This window comes from Balaenoptera physalus, assembly GCF_965194825.1.
Source record: "Balaenoptera physalus genome assembly, chromosome: 18".
Classification (NCBI taxonomy): Eukaryota; Metazoa; Chordata; class Mammalia; order Artiodactyla; family Balaenopteridae; genus Balaenoptera; species Balaenoptera physalus.
Genome location: NC_138899.1, coordinates 10,491,333 through 10,511,187, shown reverse-complemented (window position 1 = coordinate 10,511,187; position 19,855 = coordinate 10,491,333). Strand labels below are relative to the sequence as shown.

Sequence of the window (19,855 nt, the reverse complement as noted above, 5' to 3'; positions counted from 1 at the left end):
TTGGGTGTTGTAGATGAAATCAGTAAATCTACAACCAGAGAAACTGAAAAGAGTATTGCTCTGTTAACCAAAATGAAGTTTTAAAACAACAGCTACTATTTATTGTGTGCTGTTAGTGAAAGATCTAAAGTAGGTATTGATTGTATGCTATAATGAAAGAGGAATTAGGCACTTACACTTCTCCTTACTTAAAAAATTTTTATAAAATACATATACATATACAATTTTATATATATATAAAATTCAAAAAGTGTGAGTGGGTTTGCAGTGAAAAGCAAGCTTCCCTTCCATCCCTGTCCCTCAGCCACTCTGCTCCTCTTATACATTTGTCCAGCAATATTCTATGCATTTAAAACACACACTTAAAGGGTTTTTCCTTAATAAATGGTAGCATATTTTATAATAGTGTTCTGTATTTTCTTGGGGATGGTTTCATATCAGTATGTATAGAGATGCCTCATTTTTAAAGAAGGGACACTAGGTTCTTATATGCTGCAGGTTATGTTTATATGATACACGTTAAGGACAGCTTGGCTGGGTATAAAAAGAGAATGTTGGGGGGCAACATTTTCTTTTTTTCGTACTTATACCACATTGCTCTGTGGTCTTCTGTATCAGTGTTGCTCTTGATAAGTTAGGCTGACCTGAGTTTTTTCCTTGCTTGTGCATGATTTCTTATTTTTGCCTAAATAGCCACACAATTCTTTCTTTATTCTTAAAGTTCCATAATCATCATGATCTATAAATTCAAGGTTTTATTTATTTTGCAAAGCTTTAGCCTAAATTAATCTACATTTACTCTTCTTTCTTTCTTTCCTTTTTTTTTGGGCCGTGCCACACAGCTTGTGGGCTCTTAGTTCTCCCAACCAGGGCTTGAACCCAGACCCTCAGCAGTGAAAGCACGGAGTCCTAACCTCTGGACCGCCCGGGAATTCCCTGTTCTTTCTTTATAGCATTTTCGAAGGAGAATTTGTATATACTTTGGATCCCATTTCTCCCTCCTCCATATCTATTGTCTTCTCTATAAATTGTTTTTATATTGTTGGTCTTTCCCACTTTGTTTTATATGATTTCTGTATGTCCTTTTCTTTCTTTTTAGTCACATTTATTCTATTTTTAGTGCTTCTTAATGTGGCTTTTATCTCTATAATGTTATTTTTCTCTTCATTTTTTTCTGAGTTCTGCCAGCTTGATTTTCATTTCCTTCTGTTGTTGTTCAATCTCTTCTTTGAACCTTTGTTTTTCTTCTTTGAGCTCATTTTTTTTAAAGAAGGGTCACGTTTCCTATGGTTGTCTTTGAGACTTTGGAGAATTATTTATCTGAACTCTTCCTGTGTTTCTTTGAGGAGTTCTGGTGTTACATGCTCTTTATTTACCTTTTTCTTTTTACAAATTTTTTTTTTTGAGAATTGTATGCAAAGATTCAGTATTGATTGTTTTCTGGTTATTATTTATGTTGCAGTAAGGTAAGTGGTTGGTTATAAGCATGAGCAGCCTACAGCTTTTCCTTGTCAGGCTTGTTACCCTAATACCCTCTCACCATATCTGTTATTTCCTTTGCCCTAGATTTCATTTCCCATTAGTTTTGGCGTTGAAAAGATAGGGTGGTTCTTTATGTCAGGTTCTCAGTGTCGTAACAGTGAAATGCCACTTACACTCTGCATCTGCTGCTTCAGTCCCCTTGGCTGAAGAGTTAGGTGTAAACAATATGTATGGCATAGTAACAAGAATTCTTCAGTGGTCTGCCCCCATCTTTTTATGGTATTAAACTGTGGTTTAAAGAGACATTCCCTACCTCTCCTACGGCTTATACTTACATCTGGCTTCCACTCACCTAATGACAGCATCAGTAGAATCATTGCATCTACTGTTCAGAACTATGGGAGTTTTGTCTTGTTGTTTGTTTTTGTTGTTTAGAAATCTGTTTATTGCTTGAGGCCTGACAAGGCATGTGATGGCTTTCAGCATGTTCTCTTTCCTCATTTAAAATTTGCAGATATGTTTCATAGCTTAGGATTTGGAGCTATCCCTTCAGTTATATAGTGAAGTTGCAAATTTAGGCTCATTACTTACCAGGTGTATAAGGAAATGTAGTTTTTTTTTTTTTTTTTTTTTTAATCACATATGATCTTTAGTAGGGGGCGAGGGGCAAGAAAAACTTGCTAATAAGCAGGATCTTGGTCTCTTTTGGTTTAACTAGTTTCAGGTACTATAGTACTTCAGGTTTCTTCCCCTCCCTCCCCCCTTCCACTAAGGTGTGGATTCTGGGTGAATGTGAGAGGGGCCTTTGGGGATGCGGTCACATTGGTCTCATAACCATGGAGGTGGGACAGAGAACTCAGACCCACAGTGTCCTTGCAAGGCTTTGCTGCAAGGACCTGGACCGGTGACTGTTGATCCTATTTGTCATCAAAGAGGCTACTGCTACCCGTAGTCCTGGTTACTGTTTGCCTTCAGTCATGGAGTCCCCAGTTCTATGTGGTCTTTATCCTGACCCAGACTCTCTCTAGTCATCTCAGTAGGACAGGTAGAAACTTTTAGATTCCTACTACTATGATGTACTGGGGTCATCTTTCCAGCCTGTTTCTCCATCAGTGCTATACTGTTATTCCCACTATGTTCCAGAAGTAGACCTCTAGCCCAGATATTTTTAGGGTACTTGATACCAGTCAGAATACCATCTCTCTCTACTGCCACCCCATACCTGTTCCCAAGGATCCATGAAAAAGAGGAAATGGGGCTACTGTGATCTCTCCATCTTCTGTCTTTCCTTCATGTAATTTAATTTTCATGTTTCTGTCTGGAAGGAACTTGCGTTCTGTCCTTCTTGCCAAGGTAACATTCACACCCACTCATCCAGTAGCAGAGGATACAGGGAGAGAAATCGATTTATCAGGAAAGGAAGATAAATCAAAGGTAGTTCAAAAATATTGTTTTCAGTTTTTGAAGAGGTATGTTTTTTTCCTTTTGTTTTCATTTTTTTAAAAGTCAGATTTATTGAGGTATAATCTGTATAAAATGTACTCTTTTTAATTGTGTGGCTTGGTTGAGTTTTGACAAAATATATAGTTGTGTAATCACCACCAATATCAAGATATAGGACATTTCCATCACCCCAAAAATTTCCCTCATGGCCCTTCCTAGTCAGTCACCCTCCTACCTTTGGCTCCTACCAACCACTGGTCTGATTTCTGCCATATAATGTCATATACATGGGATCACACAGTGTGTGTTCTTTTGTGTCAGCCTTCTTTCACTTAGCATAATGTTTTTGAAATGCTTATTGCTAGTTACAAATCATTGTGTGGATATACCATATTTGTTTTTCCATTATTCAGTTCATTTGGACTTTTGGGTTTTTTCCAGTTTGAGGCTGATGTAAACATTCTGCTATATATATTCTGCTATCATAAACAAGCTTCTATGAGCTTTCATGTATAGGTCTTTGTGTGTACATATCCTTTCAATTCTCTGGGGTTTTCTAAAGTGGGTCTACTATTTTGCATTCCTACCAGCAATGTATGAAAGTTTCAATTGCTCCACATGTTTACCAGCTCCTAGTATTACCACTCTGTTTAATTTTAGCCACTCTAGTGGATGTGGAACACTGTTTCATTATAACTTTAATTTGCCTTTCCCTAATGACCATTTCATTATTTTGAGCATCATTTCATGTGCTTGTCATCCGTCTCTCTTCTTTGATGAAGTGTCTATTCAAATCTTTCGTCCATTAAAAAAAAAAATGAGTTGGTTTTGTTATTGCGTTATAAGTTCTTTATATATTTTGGATACAAGTCCATTATTTTGCATATATTTTTTCACCACCTGTGGCTTGACTTTCCTTTTCTTAAAAGTGTCTTTCAAACAGAAGTTTGTAATTTTGATGAAGTTAAATTCATCTATTTTTTCTCATAAGATTTGCATTTTTTGTATCCTAAGAAATCTTTGCCTGGCCCTAAGTCATAAAAATTTTCTCTCATGTTTTCCAAAAGTTTTATAGTTTTAGGCTTTGTATTTAGTTTTAATTGTTTTGAATTGATTTTTCTTTTTAATGGTATGGGGTAAGGACCAGGGTTTATTTTTTTACATATGAATGTTCAATTGTTGTTGATGAACTATACTTTATTTAATGTCTTGGCACCTTTTTTGAAAATCAACTAGGCATTTATATGTGATCTCTGAACTCTCAAGTTTGTTCTGTTAATGAATGTGTCTGTTCTTACACCAGTGTCTTGATTACTGTAGCTTTATGGGGAGTCTTAAAATCAGGTGGCATGAGTTCTCCAAATTTGCTTATTTTTCAAAATTGTCTTCACTACCCTATATCCTTTGCTTTTCTGTATGTATTTTAGAATCAGCTTATCAATTCTACCGAAAAAAAAAAGTCTACTGTGATTTCGATTGGAATTACATTGAATATATGGATCAATTTGGGAGAGAAATTATATCTTAATAGCACTAAAGCTCTTCTAATTCGTGAACATGATATATGTCTCCATTTTTTAGGTCTTCTTTAATTTCTCATAAAGTAATGCTTCTGGTTTTTGAAAAAGTAAAGTCCACCCCCCATGTTTTCATTTGTTACTTATTTCTTAACAGCTTTATTGAGATATAATTCACATACCGTGTAATTTGCCCATTTGAGTATAATTCAGTAGAGTGTAGTTTATTCACAGAGTTGTGCGACCATCACCACAGTCAATTTTAGAACAGTTTCATCATGTCCAACAAGAAAGCCTATTACCCATAGCCATCACCCCTCAACCTCCCCCGCCCCAGTCCATTCCCCTCCCCACTCCTGCTTAACACAGCTGCTGGTTTGCTTTCTGTCTCTTCCAGATTTTTCTATTCTGGATTTCCTATAAGTGGAACTATATAATCTGTGGTCCTCTGTGACTGTCTTCTTGCAGTTACCATGTTTTCAAGGTTCATCTATGTTGTAGCATGTGTTAGTATTTCATCCTTTTTAAATTGCCAAATAATATTCCACCGTATGGATATATCACACTTTGTTTTGACATTCATAAAAATAGTTTATTTCAGGGTGTAACAACTTGGTTCTTCCTCTAACGTGATTTGAGTAGATTAGATTCTTTCCTCAGTTCCCCTTCATGTGCCCCAAAGATAGCAATTACGGTTTCATTGTCAGCCCTGTTGATTGGAAATTAATATCAAATTACAAATTTTAAATGGTTATCATTCAAAATCTTTCTTTACAACCTCTAACTTTTTTAACAAATAAAACTTTTATAATTGATTATTGAGCTTTTTAAAACTTTTAAATTTAGAAGCATTTTAAAGCAATATTTCAGTTTTAGAAGATCTTTTTAGCATTTAATACTTGTAAAACTCTACCTGCTAAGAGCTTCTTTTGGAAATCTTTCATTGCATAAGGAGATACTTAATTTGGGGGGGGGGAAGGGCTAAATAGGATCATTTAAAATGTATCAGTGCTGCTTTAATCAAAACTATAGCCCTTTCTGCTTCTCAGACCTTTATCATGTAGTATTTTAATAGTAAGTAATCTATGAGATAGTATGATTATCTAACCTTATTTTTAAAACTAGTTTAAAGGTAAGACAGTAAAATTACTAGAGACAGGGGAAGAGAGAAAATATTTAGGACCTACCATGACAAGCATATTGGTAGAGACTTTCATATGTTAACTTATTTAATCTTTAGACCACCCCCCTCTCAGATAGCTATTTTTACTGTGTTATGGTTTGGAAACTGAAGCTCAGAGAGGTTAAATACTCCAACTTAGTAAACAACTTTCACTTGATAAAGCAGCAATGTCAAGTGAGACCCAAGTCAGTGTGATTCCAAAGCCATTGTTTTTTCTTCCCTGTAACCGGACTGTACTGTGGGTACAGAGAGGCCACTAAACCCAGAAACGCAAGTCAGTGTGTGATATATGTCCTGATGGATACTTCAGTACATAGCCAATAACATATCTTTGGGGAAGTATATATACATAAATACCTATCCAGACATATACATCTAAATATATAGGTACACACGTATTCTTCTAAACAGTGTTAAGTCTGTGTGTCTTTGATTTTAGCGAGTGAGTATCTCTTAAGAGAATTGATAGTGAAAGAATTGTTAGGGATCATGTATCTTGGCTGTGCTACAGGTTTATTTTGAAACTTCAGCAAACTTAAATCTCTCTTTGTTAGGTTGTTTACTGTAGACTTAAAGTAGTGTTTTTTTCGCTTACCTCTCATATTGAAGAGTTAGCAAATGAGTGAATGAAAAGGAATAAGTAAGAAATGGTACTTTTAAGTTAGCTTTGAGGGTTTTTTTCTTTCAATTACTTTTATTTATTTGGATAATAAAATTTTTCTGTTAAGAATATCTGTTTTAAAAGATTATGGGCTTTTGGGGGTAACTTCATGAATGCTGACTGGATGAAATCAGTCATTTATGATGGACAAAAATAGGACAGAAGTTTGCAAAGTTCAAATAGACTTTTGATATTCAACGCCAAAGACTTTTGCCTAATTAAAGCTTCTGTTTAATTAAGATAACAATGCATAGTCCTTCATTAAAATTAACACAGAAAAAGTTCTTTGTCGGTCCTTGGAGAGGATATTATGTGCAAACCCTGTTGTGTGGGTCGCAAAATGTCACTGGCATTTATATGCATTACTCGTCTAATTGCAGTAAATGTAGCACGCCGGATAGGGTTAGACTTAGAAGGCTGCTTGTTACTTACTGGAAATCACTTGAAACCTCAGTACCCAGAGGCAGCTGTGCCCAGGTCCTCACCTCTCCCCAGAGATGGCTGAGAAGACTCTCGTTGGACCCTGTCTTTCATGGCGAGAGCAGTAAACATGACAGGTTGTTTGGGGAGCCATCTGTTTAAAATGGCTGCTGCTTTGTATGCAGCAGTGAACTTGAGATCAGTTTTCTGTCTTTCTTCGTGGTAACAGTCTTATTTGGTGTCACAACAGGTGGAAGTTGATGAGTCGAAACTAAATGTGACCGGCACGTGGAACCTGGCTTCACCCTTATTGTCTGTCAACGTTGATGGCACCCAGAGGATGATACAGGTAAATGTTCTGGTGAGGTACTTAGACGGCTCCGTCAAGTCCAGACTCCTTACCAATGCCTGTGTGGTTAATACTTACAGACAGAGTACGGAAAACCTACGTTTTATCCACCTCATACATTTTATAGTTGAAAACATTTTTTCTTATTTTAGAGGATCTTGAGTTAAGTCCTATTCTGAGGAATCAATGTGTTCCTTTTTCAGGCAGTCTGGGAGGGTTATGTATTATACTTTGTTATAAAGCATCCTGCGTGCTTTTCTAAAAATATCGGAAGTTTAGTTGGCGTTGTGGGGTTTTAGTTGTAAAATATGACTTACTTTGTTACCTTTCTTTCCTCTGTAATTGAAATTGTGTGGTATTAAATCAGCAGAAGCAGAGCTGTTCGGGTTGACTTGCCATCGCACATCGATGCCTTTTAAAATCAATTAATTAATTATTTTATTTATTTATTTTTTGGCTGTGTTGGATCTTCGTTGCTGTGCGCGGGCTTCTCATTGTGGTGGCCTCTCTTGTTCTGGAGCACAGTCTCTAGGCGTGCGGGCTTCAGTAGTTGTGGCACACGGGCTCAGCAGTTGTGGCTCGCGGGCTCTAGAGCACAGGCTCAGTAGTTGTGGCGCGCGGGCTTAGTTGCTCCGCGGCATGTGGGATCTTCCCGGACCAGGGCTCGAACCCCTGTCCCCTGCATTGGCAGGCAGATTCTTAACCACTGTGCCACCAGGGAAGTCCCTCGATGCCTTTTAAAAATTAAGTAATCTTAATTTGTTAACCTTTCTTTTCCCCCCAATATAAAATCTGTTGTATTGAGGAGGTGTCTTGAAATCCAGAGTTGATTGAATGTTCTTTGTAAGCAGTGACCTTCATTTGAAAGTAGAAAATCATGAAAAGAGGTTCTGCCAAAATTCCTTTACCTCACCACATAGTTGAGGTCCAGGAAAAGCAAAACAAAACAGCACGGAACGTGTGGCTCTCACATGCAGATAAAAATCCTAAACTCTCCATAGCATTAAATGCTCATTCTTTTTTTTTCTATGAAAATCTTTTCACATTCCCTTAAGTTGATTTTACACAGGAAACTGATTTTTTAAGCCTAGAGAAATCAAGAAAATCACATTTAAAGATTACTGTACACCAGGTTCATATATACTTCTATTAGAAACCGTGGGGCAGAGGATTCCAGAATCTCAATAAATATTAATGACTAAACTAATTTTCAGGGTTCAATTTAGTATATTACCTTTATGGTCACAAGAAGCATTGAACTCTCAGTAATGAACCCTTTATTTTGACTTTGGTTTTGTGACTTGCTCCAGTATATTTTCTCTCTCTCATATTTTCTTTCATGTTCAAAGTATGAGGTTAAACACTTGGAGACCCTTGGAAAAATTTCACTGCATAATTTCATATCACTGAGATCCAGTTATTATGTCTTCAGAAAACATGGTTTTGTTACACTTGTTTATGTTAATAGAATGTACTCTGCACTGGATGTACTGTGGCTGACATTCATGTGTTTTGGTCTGGGGGACATAGTAGGACCTCTTGGTAGTGAGGAGAGAGAGATACAAAGTTCTACTTTCCAAATCTTTGTATCATGTTATTTTCAGTGTTCTTAATGACTGTGCAGATGGGTGTCTTAATAGCACTTTTACATGTAGAGTTTCTAGGTAAATTAACACTGGGTATGTATTTGGAATAATCCCCAGAAATACTTTCACTAGCATAGGGATAATGCTCAGTAAATCCCTTTTCATTCTTATAAGTGCTTTGCTTAAAAAAGAAGTATTATTGTGAAACAAACGGCACTCAGGGCAGACCCCGGGACTCTTTGGGGGAGGTCATTGCTTCCAGTTAAGTGCTTCGTGGTCAGATAAAAGTAAACTCAGAGAGTTGAATGGTATACTGGGGAAAAAAGAAAAAGAAAAAGTCACTTAATAAAAAAGTCACTTACTTAATAAAAGATGAGGAAAAATTTTCCTCATCAGAACAGATGAGTTTTACTTACTTTCTGTAGGCATTAGCACTCAGTGTTGACTCTCTTTATCTCCAAAATATATAATGTGGTCCCTGTGAAATTAATAATAATTATAATAATAATAAATAGTGCTTAATGTGTATCAGGTACAATTCTAAGCATAGTACGTATATTAACTCATTTCATCTTCACAACAACTATATGAAGCAGGTGCTATTATTTATACTTTTGTAAATGAGGTAGCTGAGGCTCAGAGATAGTAGGTGACTTGCTCAGGGTCACATAGCTAATGGGGGATAGAGCCAAGATTGAAATCCAAGCAGCCTTGCTGTAGGATCTGTCAGCCACTACACTATGCTAAGGCAAGCTTAGTAATTTCCCTGTGATTACAAAACCAGGGAGAAGCTGAGCAGAAATTTGAACCCTGGCACTGTGACCCCAGGGTGTGTGCTTCTAGCCACTATGCTGTACAGTACTTTTCAATTTTCCCATAGAGTTCTTCGGATACTAACTTACCTCTCATTTGTGCTGTAAACCAGTGCTGCTCAGACTTTATTTAGTGCGCTTCAGAATCAACTAGAAGATTTGTTAAAACTCAGATTGTTGGACCCACCTGCGGAGTTTACTCTGAGTTAGTAGGTCTGGGCTAGGCATGCATTTCTAAGTTCCTAGGTAGTGCTGATGCTGTAGGGGCCACAGTTTTAGAACCACTGCTTTAACCTTTTGTGATCAGAAGATAAGCTGGGAGTGATGAGCAAAGTGACTTAAGTAGGAGCCAAGTCGTTTGAAGACTTGTCAGTTACGTAGTATAGATTCTGCTTTATTCTTAGGCCAGCGGGACCCATGGAAGAATTATAACTAAGGAAGTGATGGTGTGAACAGAATTGGAGTTTAGAAAGAGCTTTTTTTGGTTCCATTGTGGAGAATGGATCGAAGAAGAGTGAGATTGGAGGCAAAGAGAGGAATTAGGAGGTATCAGAAAAATGGGAAATCATTTTGCCTGGAAAATATTAGCAATAGTCAGGATGAAGAGCACTGTATGAGGAAGGGGTCTGAAAGAACCACAGGACAGAAAGAACTGGTGGCCTCACAGTGATCTTTGTTGATTTCTCTTGCACGTGCCCTGAAGCATGGATAGATCTTCAGTGTTTATTCCTAACTCCTTTTGTCTCTGTGCTGACTTCCTGGGCTGCATTGCCCAAGAGTTTCAGCTCATTACCTCCAAGCAAATAGCTATGAAAATGTGTTTGTTTGTATTTCTCTTGCCCTTGTTTATGGTAAATTCAGAGAAGAACTATGGGATGGATATTACCACAGGTGTTTTTCAAAACGATTTTACAGTAATAACTGCTGTTCTTTTTTCCTTGGATTTTTGTATATACATTTAAACTTTTTATTATTGAAACAGTTGATATACACAAAGTAACATGCATTAGTCTTATAAGAGGTAAAGAATAACTTAATGAGTCTGTTCACCCACCATCCAGATTAAACAAGGAAACCTTACCAATGCTATTGACTTTCCTGTGCATCCGCTGAGTAAATCCTCCTTCCTCCCGCCCCTGGAGGTAACCACCATCCCGATTTTTAAACTTAGCACTTCCTTTTTCTTATGGAGATTTACATATAGAGTAAAACTGTAAACAGTGTATTATCTAGTTACTCGTGTTCTTGAACTTGATATAAATGGCACCATACTCTCTATGCTTCTCTAAGTTGCTTTTTCCTCCAGTGCTATGTTTGTGAGTTTGGTCTATGTTAATGAATGTAGTTTAGTTTATTTCCATGCTATATGTTATTAAATCATGTTAATATAACACAATTTGTTTATTCTTTTTCCCCTAGGTAGACATTTGTTTTATTAATTTTGTTATCACAAACAATGCTTCTGTGAACATTTTTCTACTACGTGTTTCCTCTTGAAATAAGTGTTTCTTCAAGGAATATGCCAGTAGAATGGCTGGGTTTAGGTAATATGCACCCTTAACCCTAAACGGTGTTGCCGAATGGTTTTACGTATGAGGTTGTACCAATTTACATGCTACCAGTAGTGATGAAGACGGTGACATTAGCAGTATGAACAACGAGCTGACTTTATTGTATGCTTGCTATGCCGGGAACTGACTCTTCTAAGCACTTCTTTGCATTAATTTATTTAATCCTCACAGCAAGTCAGTAAAGTATGTGCTAGTATTATTTCTCATTTTGTAGTTGGAGAAACTGAGGCTTACAGAGGCTAAATTGCTTGCCCAAGGCATTCTGCTAGTAAATGGAAGAGCCAAAATTTGAAGCCAGGAATCTGTGCCCTTAACAGTTTTTCTTCATGTCCTATGAACCTTAGTATCCAAATGACTTAAGTTTTTCCTGACTGGTGGGTTTAAATAATCTCTCTCAGTGGTTTTAATGTATACTATATTTCCTGGATTAGTAATGACAAGGAGCATTTTAAAAATATATTTATTGACAGTCCTGTTTTCTCTTCTGCAAAATACCTGTTCATGGCTTTTGCCCAATTTTTTATTGGATTGTTTGTCTTTTTCTTACTGGTTCATAAATGTTCTTCATATTGTGTGTCCTGAGCCTTTGTCAGTTATATGTGTTACAAACAACTTCTCCCAGTTTGTAGCTTGTATTTTTCCCTTTTTAAGTTATACAGGTGAAGTTTTAAATCTGAGATTCCATATGAGAATTTTCAGTCTTTTCCGTTATGGTTTGTGTATTTTGTATTTGTTTAAACAATCCTCTTCTACTCTCAAGCTCATAAAGATACTTGGCTCTATTTTCTTTTAAACTTTTATGTTGTGCTTTTTCACATGTAAACCCTTAATCCTTCTGGGATTGAATATTGCGTATGGTGTGAGTTAAGAAAGATCCAGATTTAGTTTTTAAAATATGGATAACCAGTTGTGCCACTAACTTACAACCCTGCTCTTCTTTCCCTTACTAGTTTGCCACCTTCTCACCTTTCCAACCCTAAAATTCTTTAAAAGGCTTATTGTTTCTGTGAAATGTTTCTCAATTAATTGTAAACAAAAAGGTGACTTTTTCCTTAATATGAAGTTCTGGTCACTATATTTGCTTTCATGAGCTGTCTGTTGATTACTTTCATTTGTCATTTATCTCTGGGGAATCCCTACCCACTTAAAGAGGGTGTGTGTGTGTGTGTGTGTGTGTGTGTGTTTTGCAGGCCCAGGGTCTCAGATGATATTTGAGATACACCTTAGAAAAGCATGTTCATGAAATGGGAGGTAGATTGGGAATCATTCAAATAGGGAAATAATGTGAGCTAAGCGTGGAAAGCAGATTGGAGGAGCCAAGTTATGAATGGGAGGTTAAGGAGTCTGTGCTTTTCAATCACCAATGGAGATGTCATTGAAACTTTTTTGTAGAGGAAAGTAATGTCCATCAAAATGCTGTTGAGCCAAGAAAAAAAAAATGCTGTTGTGGGAGGTTAGGGTGTCTTTATAATAAAAGAGAGGTTAAGGAATTGAAGGGGGGGGAAGTGGGAAAGGAGTTCATTTAGAAGATATTTCCTATTACTTCACTCATGAGGTAATGGACCCTAAACTGGGGTGCTGGCAGTGTACAGAAGTGAGGGGGTTGGGTTTGGGAGAAGTTGCTGATTAAACTTGACACAATTTGTTGAATTCTCTATGCGTTCAGTGGGGTACCATAGCGACCTCAAAATTCTGTCTCCAACGAACACTGGTCCTCTGCTTTGACCATTTAAACATTTTTTTCTAATAGGTTTTTATGGCCTTCCCTGTCGTTGTTAGGTGGTTATCCTCTTAAAAGCAAGGTTTTGAAAGTGAACCCTGCATTCTGTGCTTTTACATACCAAGCCACCCATCATCTACCAATTTCTAGAAGCAGGAAAAAAGGATAGAAATTCAGAGTTCTATGCCAATCTGGGATTAAATCTGCTGCACTTTAATTAGATTTTTCTTCCTTCAACACTATTTTGAAACCTTAACAGGATTTTTTAAATTGTGGTAAAATATACATAAATTTAAAAATCTGAAATTTACCATTTTAACCAATTTTAGGTGTATAGTTCAGTGACATTAAGTACATTCACACTGTTGTGAAACCATCACCCCTGTCCATCTCTAGAACTTTTTTCTTATCCCAAACTGGAACTCTGTTCCCATTAAACACTAACTCCCTATTCCCCCCTCCCTGCAGTGCTTGGCAACTGTCCCTATGAATTTGACTACCCTAGGCACCTCATGTAAGTGGATTCATGTAGTATTTATACGTTTGCGACTGGCTTATTTCACTTAGCGTATAATATCTTTAAGATTTATCTGTGTTGTGGCATGTGTCAAAATTTCTTTCCTTTTATTTATCCATTCATCTGTTGATGGACATTTGGGTGGTTCTTACCTTTCGGCTGTTGTGAATCATGTTGCTATGAATGTGGGTGTGCAAATACCTCTTCTAGTCCCTGCTTTTAGTTCTTTGGGGTGTATACACACGAGTGGAATTGCTGGGTCATATAGTAATTCTAGTTTAATTTTTTGAAGAACCTCCATTTTGTTTTTAACAGCAGCTGCACCATTTTACATTCCTACCAGCAACACACAAGGATTCTAATTTCTCCACATTTTCACCAACACTTGATATTTTCTGGCTACTGCTCTTGTCTTTGTAATAGCTAACCTAATGGATATGAAGTGGTATCTCATTGTGGAACAGGATATTTTTGGATAGTTATTGAGAAAGCATTCAGGGTACTTCCCAATACTTGCCATTTCTTTATCAGTTTTACTGTGTAAAACTGATAAATGGAGCTTTTTTAGTGCCAGTAGTAGCAACTTTCTTACAACTGTTCTTTCAAACTCATTCTCTCAACTTATTCTTTTTTTTTGCCGGGTGGGTGGGGGGAGTATAATTGCCTTACAATTCTTTCCTCCCCTGCATAAACGCATGTACAGTTCTCACAGTTTGTAAACTTGCTACCAGGTAGGAAGCAAGTCATAGTCTATTTGGCAGAGAGTGTGTTTAAAAGTCTAGTTCATTGTAATGTCAAGACTGGTAAAACCTCTCCTGGTAAAAACTGGTAAAATTTCTCAGACTGAGGAATGTTTATAGGGAAGACGAGAGTGTTGCTTTCTTCTTTCTTGCTTTATATCCTCTTCCACTTCCCACCTGCTATCTGGGGTCTCTCCAGGGTTGCAGTGTGGTGTAAGAATGAGTGGCACACTGCTGGAGGAGCTAGGTTGACCAGGGCAGATATAATGTGGTATGCATTCTTTTGGGGAATGACAGATGTCCAAAGCTGGCTGGTGTCTTCTAGGACATTTTTGTGGGTTTGGGAGAATTCCTCACCTGTAGAACCCTTAATGCCTGCTCTGTCTTTTCCTGATTCCTATTTCTCTTGATAGGCAGGGTCTCCCATAATGACCCAGCCTGGGTCTCTTTTCCATGATCCACATCCGGGCCACAAGAAATAGTTATAAATCCTTGCCTCACCAAAATCTTCTCTCTCTGTCACCAAAAGCATTGCTTATCTTCCCTAGGTGTCCCTCACAATCCAGGAGATATAGAAAATCAAATCATTCTCATGAATTCCTTTCACTTGGTGTAAAGTGTTCAACCTTGATTTCTTCGCTTAAGAATTCCACCTCCTCTAATTAGTTTTTAACATCTTTCATATTCTCTTGTTGGTTTCATAGTTTCTTAGCATGTCCTAGTAGGTGGCTTGGTCTAGCATCTTACTTAAGGATATGTGGGTATTTAGTTCCTATTTAGTTTTATTGCTGAATCTCTGTGACTACATGGAAAGTAGCACTTAAAACCTTTATCTGATTAGAGGATGAAATTACTTGGGGAGGAAGCATTACCTTTGTTTTAGTAATTAGCTTCCTATTTATCCAATCAGATTACATTTGTCTGTTCACTTTCCCGGTTTTCATTGGTAAGCCTCACGAGCTTAATATTATCCATTAATTTCTTTAAAAATAAATTGTATTTTGGCATGTACATTATTTGGATAATGAATTTATAAATTACTAAATTCTTTTAATTGATCTAAATTACCTGTTTCAGTTTTTATTTGACCTTGAATTTCCACTGTCTTGCTGAGTTCCTGGCCCATGCAGAAGCTCAATAACTGGATGAATGGCTGAGTGGGTGGATGAATGGATAGTCATCTTGCATTTTTGTAATCTCAGAAATAAATCTGCCTTATCTATACCTTCATTTTAAGATTTAGATTTTGTTTCTCCTAAGCCGTGGTCAAATTAAGCTATGTTCATCAGATAGCCTTCCTAGCCGTTTCATCAATTCTCTTTAATTCCTGATTTTCCAACATTCGCAAAATCCATGCTCTATTAGGTAACATGGCTGGTTGATCTCTACAGTTACAGAATCACTGCAGCTCCTTTGAGAGCAAAGAGAGACAAGAGGGCTCCCAAGGACCTGCCCACAGAAGTCTCTTGCTTATGTAGCACGACTCTTTCCAGTCAAGCACGTGGCTTTCCTGTTTGCCTTCATTTGCTGTGGGAGCACCTGAGCTGCTGAAGGCTAACAGTACCACGTATTGATAGGTATTGGTAGGTATTGAAAAGGGTCCACCTCAGGCTGTTCCTCATTTCCGCCTTCGCAAGGTGTGTGCACACCTTGTTTGCACTCTCTTTCCCCCAGTGGCACTGATTATTCACGGCTCAGTTGAGTCTACTTCACACCATCTCTTACTCTAGTATATGTGCGAGCTGCTTTACGTCTTTTTCTCTTCAAGAAAATCATACTCTTGGACACAAATTCTAGTCATTATTAATAACTTTAAGTATAGAGCTAGTGATGTATTTATCTGACTGGGGGAAGAGGTCATATATTTTGAAATGAAATAATTTATAATAAAGAACTGGGGATATAAACCTTGAAAACTCTTGAAGATACTAAAAGGCCTTCTTTAGAATTTTTTAAAGTTTTTAATCTATTTCTTCATCTAATAATGAAACCATTTTCCCTCAAATATTATCATTCAAGGAAAATAAAATGATAGTATTTTATATTTATTTATTTTTTTATTGATGGTTATATACCAGCACATTCCTACTGTTTTCATTGCATATGTAGAGTCCCTCAGTAATGGCCCTTATTAAATGTGTCTTAATGGTATAATCTGAGAAACTAACAATCTTTTCTCATTCTTTTGTGGAAAGATAAATTCTGATTTCCACATTACCAATTTAAAAAGTTGTGGAATGAAACAGGTTGTCCAATAGAAATCTAATATGAGCCATATTTGCACTTTAAGTTTCTTAGTCGCCACGTTAAGAAAGTAAGCACAAGTGAAATTCATTTTTCTAATCCAGTTTATTTAACCCACTGTATCCAAAAGGTTAGCATTTCTACACGAAACACAAATTATTAGTGTGATACCGGAAATGAAACATACTCCTGACGCGTATATGACAACAATAACGTAAGTAATGGAACGATTAAAGTGGAATGTACCAAAACAATGAAGTTGTGTTTAAAAGGGAAAGTACATTATGCTACGTCTGTGTTTAAAATTAAATGAAATTATACGTTTAGTTTCTCAGTTGCACTCGTCCCGTTTCAGGTTCTTACTGGCCGTGAGTGGCTAGTTAGATGGCCCACCAGCAGAACCTTTTGTGAGTCAGACAGTGTTTACAGAAGAAAAAGGGCCCCCCCCACCCCCGTGTGCCAGCCACAGTTTTGGTTTTTATCATTTAGAATCAGAAATAGATGAATTAAATTCATTTTAAAACAGAAGGTGAATTTCTCATCTAGGTGACAACCTTGTAAAATTTTAACTTAGAAGCTTAACAGAAATTAGAACTATTTTTAAAAAGTGGAGTGATTTCCTATCTGGAGCATGTAACTAAAGTGTTGAAACAAAACAAAAGGTTTTGCTGTTCCATACGTGTTAAGCTCGCTGCTTTCTTAACACTGCTTTTCTTCACACATCCAAGCACCTTCCAACTATGGAATGTGCTGGATGAATAGAACTTTTTTATTATTCCTGTGACTGTATTCCTGTGAAGTAAATTTATTTTAACCTTGAAGAGACTCTTTAATTTTACTCTGAACAACTCAAATAGTTTTCGGTTTCTTACAATGTAATTTGTCTGCTGGGATTTAATATACTGTTTCTCGTTAGCGTTTTACATGCTGGATTTTCATTTTGCATAGTCACGTTGTTTGAACATTTGCAAGCAGAGCCGACTAACTGCTCTTGGCCTGTTTCTTTGTGTGGCATGATTTCTTCTCTCCACCTGCTCACAGCAGGTTGTCCACAGGCCTGAAGAGTAGCTAAATAACTTTTGAAAATATCTTGAGATCCTGCTAAGGTCTAACAATTTCCGCATTTGTGTGATGTGAAGCTATTCGTGGTGTACCTTTGAAGGCTTTTTTCTTTTTATTTCTCATATTCTTGCTTAAATATTTTCAAGAGAAGATAAATTTATTATAAATAACAGTACAAAGCTGATTGCAGCACTATCGCATTCTGCATTGAATAGGTCATTGATATTCAACTAAGTGGAACTAATTTTCTGTGTTAAAGCAGACAAATTTGGAATAGTGTCACATGAATCTCATGTTATTTACTACAGAATACCAGATTAAATGGATTACTTGTGAATTGATTGCAGTGTTAAATAGATTATATAACATGATAACTTAAAATGCTCAGTGGGCCTTTGTAAAATAGAATATTATACAAGCACATGAATGTAATAGAAGAGATGTTACGTTTGTGGAATGTGTATCTGTGATATATTTGCAAATGCTTGTCCACACGGAATTTGAATAGATTTTTAAAATTTAACCTTGATTTTCTGTTTTTGAAGAAAATGAATGGATTTCCTCACCACTTCAGGAGAGAAGTTTAAAATGTTATTTTCTTTTTTCTGTTTTTCAGATTAAAATAACTCCCACAACTTCTGAGAACAAAGTTTAGTTTTAATCCTAATAAATGTATGTGTATAGATGCTAAAATAAATATGTTAATAATATTTTAAGTAGAAAATTAAATGAAGCGACTTACATTTTTGCTTATACTTTGCCAGTACAAAAAAAAAAGAAAAAAAAAAGTGGATTTGGAAGTAATCATCTTACGTTTTCAGTCCCCAAATAAATGTATCCCATGTTTTTTCGACGTTTCTCCTCACCGCCCCCACCCCCTTAGCAGTAACTAGCTGTTTTGTCCTATATGCATGTGATTACTCTAGACTCATCAAATGTAATAGGAAACCATCTATTTAGGATGTATAGGATATATAAATGTACAACTTAGAAGAAGTAGAGGATGGTATTTTTTTCTAACGAAGTAGGAAATGAAAGAGTAATTATTAACCATCTCCTTTTCACATTCCTGAAAACATCAATTATAGTTACACATCTTAGAAACAAGCCCACCAGTAGAACAGAAATAACTCCTTTCACTGTGCTTCAAAATATTTAATCACTATTTAACAGCTGGGATGTATTTACAACTATAATTTAAAATATTAATTTTGATGCAAGTCTACCTGCTTTTGTAGTGTAGTCTAGAAGCTTAGCCATTTTCTTGTTTCTAGTGGCATATGTTTTATGATTTGGAGTTGCTTTTAAAAATTTAATATAATGGGAAAATGTCTTTCTGTATCCCCTCCCCACACACACATACTTTTTCGCCTCTACTCTCTGTTAACTAGAAAATTATGTTTTAGTAGCTGCCAGAAGAAGAGGATTTTGAATAGTATAAACATTGATTATGGAAAACATGGAAAATAATACAAGCAGCTGCACTGCAGTCCGATAAGACAAATCCCGTAGTAATGGCCTTTAAAACATATTATCAAGTTGGAAATCAGTGAGGGAAAAAAGAAAACTATTACTGTTTCTTCCTCATACTGTTCAGTGAGATTACTTTTAAAGGTGAAATTGCCTTTGGTTTTATTATCTTAGGAAGATATTTTTGGAACATTTTAAAATTTTGTGAATGTTTTTGCTTTTTTTGAGTGAGCAATCTTGCTAATTTTGTATGAATTTGATTCTAACAAATGTTGAAATTGTTTTGTTAACAAAGTCTTCCTAAGTACTTTTTTCCTTAAAGAAAGAAAAAATGAAGTATATTTTGTAAATGTTGGAGCAGACTATCAATAAGAAAAGAAGGACGTTTTACTTTAGCTGTGAAGTGCCACTTAAAATAGAAAAGGGGGTAAAATATTTTAGGACAGAATATGTTTCATGAAAATGAAAGTTTTAATTTTTATTTTATTTTGCTTTTTGCTATTAGCTTATCAAGGGGCCAGTTCGTATTTGTTTTTGGCATACCTCAGACTCATTGTAGGCATTGAGTACTTTGTTCTTCGTGGATTCTAAAACTGAATTGTCTTAATCCTAGACTGTGGGAAAAGTGTGTATTCCTGTTTCCTGTGTAGAAGTAAATTCCAGTTTTGAATGGAATTTTATTTCCCTGTTTTCTATTACATCAATCCTTATTGCTGAGATATGTCAGGTTTGGGTTCTTTCTTTCTTTCAGTGCACATATACGGACTGTGGTAGCTGTGGTGGGGGAATATCTGATACTAATTATGTACGTAATTTTAACCTGCTTTAGATTGAATGCAAAGTTAAGGGTAACTTATTGGTACTTATATCTATGGTTTACATATTCACTGTTACACTTTAATTGTGTCTTTAATGTGAAAAAAACGTTTCTAAACCTGTTTCCATTTTACATATTGCAAAATTACTTCTGTTTGCCTTGGAATCAGTCCAACCCACGTAGGGTAAGGAAAAGGAACTGTTATATTTTTTTAATGTCTCTTACATAGAAGGCAATTCTGATACGACCTAGGCAGTGTTC

The 19,855-nt window shown here is 36.3% G+C and overlaps 1 protein-coding gene across 3 annotated transcripts in view; it reads left to right on the top strand.

The window, feature by feature from the left end:
* Nucleotides 1-19,855, top strand: part of PCCA (propionyl-CoA carboxylase subunit alpha) — a 358,193-nt gene that overhangs the window by 264,262 nt on the left and 74,076 nt on the right. For 2 of the 3 annotated variants that reach the window (XM_082434634.1, XM_082434635.1), the window contains one exon: nucleotides 6,957-7,055. The exons of the other annotated variant lie outside the window; for it this stretch is intronic. In XM_082434634.1, the coding sequence (XP_082290760.1) occupies nucleotides 6,957-7,055 (99 nt within the window). The remainder of the gene's footprint in view (nucleotides 1-6,956; nucleotides 7,056-19,855) is intronic. 3 annotated transcript variants of the gene reach the window in all.